Genomic DNA, 7394 nt, shown 5'->3' with positions numbered 1-7394 from the left:
TGCATTCATAGAAAATTGTACATGGTAATCATAAAACACAGCTCCATAACTATTGGCCATATCAATTATGTCATTTTCATACAGTCCAATTCCTCTCGCCTCCCCGGATGAGCATCTCGATCACACATAACTGCCTTATACCTTCCAAATGCCACCAGGAATTCACTTCAAGTTAGGGACTTATTTAGACGAGGATCCGAATTTCCTTTGATATGTATTTCATTCCCAGCTAAATCCATAATAGATCGATTGTCTGACATTTCATGGGCTGGTATTAGCAGAGCTGCTAAATTAATATATTTACTTTTGACAATGTTATCTCTCATGGTCTCTGATACATTTACAATCCTTGACAATTCATGCGATGGTACTCCAAAACTTATCCTTTTGGTCAGATCGTTCTGTCCTGTGCTATTTAATACATTGGGAGTCAAATCGCATCTTTGTGCACCCACGAAAATTGAATTCTGACTTGCTTTGTTTCTTCCGGGTATCGGTCTGTTTACCAAGGAGGCAGCCATATTGGATTGACGTAATGACCCAGCTGGGTCAGTTTCCCGTGATGCATTGCATGAAGACAAGGTTGCGATGTTGGAATTCATATTTTGAACCGTAGAACATAACCCTTGTACCGTTTGACGTAAATCGTTGATTTCACAACGTAAACTTGTATCGGCGTCCGAGCTAGGCTCTTCAGTATCAGAAATGTTATTTTCTTGTATTAAAATATTAGTTTCATCGTTACAAATCTCGATATTCCGCCTGTTTTCCGATGACTCTACCGATATCGGTTGGGAGGTAGAAGTCTCATGCTCTCTGGATTGTCCTGCATTAAGTTCATAAATTTTGATAAATGATTTCCGTGATAGTCCTGCTGGTAAATTGAAACCCATGTCTTTCATTTTTGATTTTAGTTCGCTGGTAGACCAGTTAGCAGGATTATTGGGGTCAAGAGTGGCATTTCTTGTTCTTGTAGGTCGGAAAGGTCGTCGTCCTCGCGCCTGCTTAGAAGTAGCCGCATCGTCTGCTGCTGTATCGCTCCTTGTTACCGGTGACTGGTCTTCTGCAACCCGTGCAGGGCATTTTCTACATTGTTGACGTGTGCTCATACAACGATTTTCCATGATAGTTGACACGGATATGGAATATATATAGAAAAAATATTTTAAAATGATAGACATAAAAAAACCAAGATGCAGTCTTCTAGAAAGTGTGGCATGAGACGCTGAGTAGAGAGAAAACAGACCCCCTAGTGAAATGGCCATGAAAGACCCCTTAGTCAAATGATCATGAAAGAAAAGGCAAAATCTTGTGACATAAATACAGTTTAATCTTACAATTAAACACCAATAGACAGTTTACCTATTTTGTAAATAATACACAAACAAAATAAATGTCCACTCTTCAAACAATAGCAGATGTTTTCGTTTATTATGGATTGACAATTATTGTATCTTTATTATCTTACATTACACATGGAATTTGAACTGAAGCTACCTGCAAGTGTACAGGACTGAACTTGAATGACAATAAAATTCAAAATATTAAGCTTGGTCACCTTGGTGAACACTGGGGAGTAGCATGTTCAAAAGCGAATAAAGATTGTATGTATGTGCCTGAATGCTGAATAACCTAAATCCATATGTATAGTATGATGTCTTTAAATAATTTTCTGTTGTATCATTGGTGTGCCAGGGAGAGAGCACAAGAAATTGCGTCACTTAGACGGCACATCCAAGAAATAGTTCTGGACATGTTACAGAATGTGATTTTATGTTTTTTCGGCAAAATGGTCAAACATTGAACTGAATCAAGCCATATCTTTCAGAGTAATATACACAAAAAAGAAAAAACAAAATGGCCGTGAGTCAGTCCAAATTTTGAAAAAAATATGATGTGCACGAGTAACCCAATATACATGATCACCACACAAAGTTTGATTGAAATTGCCCTATCAAGCCCTGAGAAACAGTTCTGGACACGTTACAGACTGTGATTTTAAGATATTAAACAAAATGACCGCCATTTCAACAAATTTGATCAAATCTAAAAACAAAACATGGTGTTGTGTTATCTTGAAGTATAGTACCTATGTATAAACTTTGAACTGAATCAGGCCATATCTTATGGAGGAATCAGCACAAAAACAGGGAAAAAACTAAATGGCCGCCAGTCGGCCATCTTGGACTGAATCTCAAAAAAAAGTGACGTGCACTTATAACCCAATATGCATGATCACCATACAAAGTTTGATTGAAATCACTCTGTTCAGCTCTGCGAAACAGTTCCGGACACGTTTAAATATCAGAATTTAGCAAATTTAGGGACAAAATGGCTGCCAATCAGACATGTTTGATCAAATCATAGGAAAAATTGGTGTGCATTATGTGGATCATCATACATTGTCTGTATGCAAAGTTTGAACCGGAACGGCCAAAGTGTATCCGAGAAATGGCTCAGGGCGGGCGGACACACAGACGGAACCCAAATTAATAGTCCCCGTTTTCAGACTTCGTCTGAACAGGTACTTATAACCGAAATGCAATATACCATGTTTATTTCACTAGTAATGTGTTTTATTATGTTGAAATGACACAGACATTGATGGATGGATTGAACAGACAGACAGATATATTCATTCTTGGCCCATATCAAGATCCACATATTACAGAGATTGTTCAATATAAAAGTCACTTCTCTTTATGCATCTATTTTGCTTTCAGTGCTCTTTTTCCTTCCCCCTTTTTGGGCTTTCCTTTTCCTCTTAGTTTTCTCACTCTCTTCATTTCATCCACAAAATCTTCATGTTCATCTCTGGAAAGCATGATAAAGATGATTAAAACAGGGATGGTAAAAATCATAATTTATTCAACACCACTTTCAGCATTTGCATTGATAATCATTCTCAGCTGTCTCAGCATAATTTCCCCTACTATTTACAGGACAATGATAGGTGATGTCTGTAATTAACAACACAGTGCAATAATTAAAATCACTTCCTATCACCTCCCTCATCAATGAGTTTTTGTTTGGGTGCAGAATTTAAAGTGTAACTGAATTGGGCCAATTGACTTTTTTTTGTGTGCAAAATATACTTATAAACAACATTATGAAAAACAAGTCATTGTCAATGACACATCCCCGTTCCGTTCATATTTGAGTGACATATACATTCAAAGCAGATCATGACCGAAATGCACCTGCATATGTACAACACATTGTGCTAAATCTGAACAAAATCCATCCATGCATGACTGAGATCCGGTTCTGGAATTGTGAAAATACGTGATTTTGATGCATTTTCGGCCTTAAAATGGCCATCATTCCACTATTGTTAAGCAGATCATGAAACAAATGCACATATCTATTTGTGACATGATGTACCATGTGTGTGTGAAGTTTGAACTTGATCAATCCAGACATGTCTTGGATACGGATCCAGAACTGAATTCTTTAACAAAATGGCCGCCAGTCGGCCATTTTGAACTTGATCCGGAAAAAAAAATGACGTGCATCAAGGTCCTATTATGTTTAATGTATGTACCAAATTTGAATGAAATCCGTCCATGCATAACTGAGATCCGGGTCCGGAATGTTGAAAATGTGCGATTTCAATGCATTTTCGGCCTTAAAGCGGCCGCCATTTGGCTATCGTTAATGAGATCATGAAACAAATGCACATACATATTTGTGACATGATGTACCTTGTGTGTGTGAAGTTTGAACTCGATCAATCCAAGCATGTCTCAGATACGGATCCAGAACTGAATTCTTTAAAACAAAATGGCCGCCAGTCGGCCATTTCGAACCCGATCCAAAAAAAAAATGACGTGCATCAAGGTCCTATTATGTTTAATGTATGTACCAAATTTGAACAAAATCCGTCCATGCATAACTGAGACCCGGGTCCGGAATGGTGAAAATGTGCGATTTTGATGCATTTTCGGCCTTAAAATGGCCGCTATTCGGCTATCGTTAATCAGATCATGAAAAAAATGCATGTGCATATGTCCCATATAATGTGTGATGTACGAGTGAAGTTTGAACTTAATCGGTCCATGCATGTTCGAGATACAGGTGATCACGGACGGACGGACGGATGCACGGACGGACGGACGGACGCACACAGGGCAAAACATAAGTCCCCGTTTTCGGACTGCGTCCGAACGGGGACTAAAAATCAAGTGAAAAGGGTATACAAATTGGGTAAACAGTCCATGATATTCCAAAATCGGGCCACGCCCCCATCTCCCGTTACCTTCACGTTTTTTTGACATTACGGGTGTTGCCGAAATGGCGCCACCAACGGGACCATAAAGCAGGAGATAACTAGCAGACAGGATTGTTTATCATTTTCCATACGCACACATTTAGTAAACCAGCATATACAACAAGCTACCACGATCGTTATCAAAAGGAAACGCTGTGATGTTGGCGGGTGTAGCAACACACACAGCGATCACGTAAGTTTTTATGTGTTTCCAAAAGATGTGGAGTATTTCCGGTTTTGGTACATGCGTCACTGACTGTGTAAACAACCAGAAAAATAATATTTTCCATGTAGAATATGAATATTAATTTGCTTGAAAAGTTTAAAATGAATTCATGTAATTATGCCGGAGTCGAAATGACTAGATCGATCGTGGAACAACAACAAAACACAAAATGGCGATTGGAAAATGTAACTTGAAGCACTGGACGTAATCACCATTCATATACTTTGTGTCTTTTACATCATTTCATCAGAAGATCAAGAAACTGTTAATTGCATTTTCTCAAAACACTGATCTGAGTTGCCAAACCAGTCATGATGTTCAAACTCTGTGCCTGTGTCTGAATCGTCACGGTCATTTTGGGGAGGTACACGGTCACCCACATGTATGGGCCAATTTATCCCTGGCATTCTAAAACAAAATCATGACATCTCTCGTTGTCATCATATTCCTTGATCTCATAACTCTCGTCAGATAGATTCCGTGTCGCTTTCCAAGCACTGCATGTGTATAGCGGCTATCGTGAAACGATGACAAATTCCCTCTGTGACGTCACAAATCACCCTTGTATGCTAATTAGGCTCTCTAGCTGGAGCCTCGTTCTGAGTCGGCCAAGAAATTGGACGTGGGCGTTTCCTTATCCAGAACATTATTATTGATCGTTTATTTAATGTACTGTAAAATGACTAATATTCACTGGGTTTAAATTTCACTGATTTACCATTTCAGTAGGTTTTAAATTCACGGTTTTATCATTTAGGTAATGTGTTCTATGCTAAATTTTACATATTCACTGGGTTTTAATTTAGCGCATTTTCCAGTCAGCGAAATAAGCAAAATTAAAACCCAGTGAATAATTAAGCCTTTTTCACTTGATTTTTTTTCATAATGTTGTTCATAAATAAATTTTGCACACCAAAAAAGTCAATTGTCCCAATTCAGTTACACTTTAAGGCAATATTTTTACCAGGAACTCAATTTCACAGTAGTTCTAATAGAAATGTGACTAACAGTCTAACGGGCCTCATTAATTTTTCAAATTATGCTCAAATATGTAAATACAGTCACGAAAAATTATTTGTGTAGTAGTTACATCACATGCTCTTATAAAAGCGGTTTACGTAGTAAGGTAACCTGTTCACACCTTTATTTGTTTTAGGGCAATGTAAAGAAACACTAATAATAGTTGGGTTGTTATATATACCACTAAAAAAAAAGAAGCCTTTTTAGATGTACTTATAATATAGGATAAATAAACACATCATTTTATTTAAATACAAACCTGTATAATCCAATATGCCTTAGTCTTTTCATAAGTGAATGTGTCTGTGGATGTGGAGGATAGTAATTGACGATTTCAGGTCTCTTATCCAGTGGCTTCTCACTAAATAACTTGACAACTCTCATGGACCGTTCGTTGGTTGTTCTCACCACTTCACCAAATATCCTCGCACTAAGGCGAGCCATTCTCTTTGCATACAGTGATGTCATGGCAACAAACTGTGAAGTAATGATCAATCATAAATATTAGTAACATTTATCTAGTGAGCACTGCTCCATATTTGTGTACAACATGCCACTGTAAAAAAATAACAATGAAGCATTTATCATCATACCAATGATTTATAAGATATGCAAGTGATGTGAGATGCAACGAAAATATCTAGTGAATGATTGTCGATACAAATTTTATTGGCGCCCAAATTCTAAAACAACAACAGGAGATGTAAACTCATTAAAAATCTCATCAACACACTGTCAGTGGGTCAAATATTGCAATTAATTAAGGGGAAAGACCAGGCAAACAACATGATGCTATCAGATGAAATTGTAAACATAGCAGTTGGCAATTTACAGTTTTTTTCATATCACTTTTCATTCTCTAGATATTCAACAATTCATCAGTATTATGTAGTCCACCATCTTGATTCTCCAGTAAAGGATTATGGATAAAGTATGACATCATAGCCAGCATGCCATGCTCTGAATTATGTTGGAACTACATATAATAATAATAATACAGTTTTATTAAAGATGATATTTTAATAAAAGGTAAGGTAAAAAGGTAAGTAAAAAAAAGAACATGGACATGCATACCAGGGTTCTGTAAAACTCCATGCAATGAGTTTCAATGAATATTCATTTTGGTTGTCATTGTCAGCAAAAATCATAGACTGTTTTCAACAAGATGATAAACAATTGGCGAAAATAAACTCTGCAGAGAATGGTTACTCTTTGATGGCTGTCACTTTCTGACGTTCCTGCAATTTGATTTTGGTACTTACAAAAAATCGTCAGCGGAAGTGACAAAACTACATCGTTCTGTCAGGCGTGTGTTGGATTTGATCTAGCCCTGAATACAGTCCTGTAGGTTGGCCTTCTTCCGCTGATCATTCGGCCCCCACAGTCCTGAAAAGTCGTATAGACTGAGAATTCGACACCCGCCTACAAATTTATGGCGGAGAACCGTTCTGCAGTTTTCATGATTGTATCCAGCTAAAACATCTATCGACCAATCTAGCGATTACAAATACCTTTTTTGTGGCCGAAAAAAGAACCTAGAGGACTGGAACGTTGGCAAAAGTTTTTGTTAATAAATATGTCAAGAACAAGATGGTGGCGTATATTTTTGGTTAATGTTTGATCGACCCTAGTGGAAAATCTTATATAATTTCACTTCCAGTTAAGTTATTTAGAATATAATGACAGGCCTCAAAATTAACATCGTCCCGACGGCCCGGGGCACTAAAAATTTAGGCCGGGACCACTAGAAATTCATTTTGGGACCTTTTTTGGGACGATAGAAAAATAATCAACATCGTTATTTAAACCCATTATAGTTTGTCAGGCGCGTGAACCAGCTGTCGGCTCCCAAAAGGCCCCCGAATTTGGTCTGTGGTT

The 7394-nt window shown here is 37.6% G+C and overlaps 1 protein-coding gene across 1 annotated transcript in view; it reads right to left on the bottom strand.

Moving 5' to 3' along the window:
* Positions 1–1309: 1309 nt before the first annotated feature.
* LOC100372451 (small ribosomal subunit protein mS33-like) overlaps positions 1310–7394 on the bottom strand; it is a 30278-nt gene continuing 24193 nt past the window's right edge. The window contains exons 2-3 of the mRNA XM_002730431.4: positions 5776–5993; positions 1310–2814 (exon numbers count right to left, since the gene is read on the bottom strand). Of these exons, the coding sequence (XP_002730477.1) occupies positions 2709–2814; positions 5776–5984 (315 nt within the window). The 5' untranslated portion in view covers positions 5985–5993 and the 3' untranslated portion in view covers positions 1310–2708. The remainder of the gene's footprint in view (positions 2815–5775; positions 5994–7394) is intronic.

The sequence above is a fragment of the Saccoglossus kowalevskii genome, chromosome 3, assembly GCF_978046115.1.
Source record: "Saccoglossus kowalevskii chromosome 3, keSacKowa6.1, whole genome shotgun sequence".
In the NCBI taxonomy this organism is placed as follows: domain Eukaryota; kingdom Metazoa; phylum Hemichordata; class Enteropneusta; family Harrimaniidae; genus Saccoglossus; species Saccoglossus kowalevskii.
The sequence above is the reverse complement of the archived record's forward strand: the minus strand, read 5'-3'. Positions and strand labels throughout refer to the sequence as shown.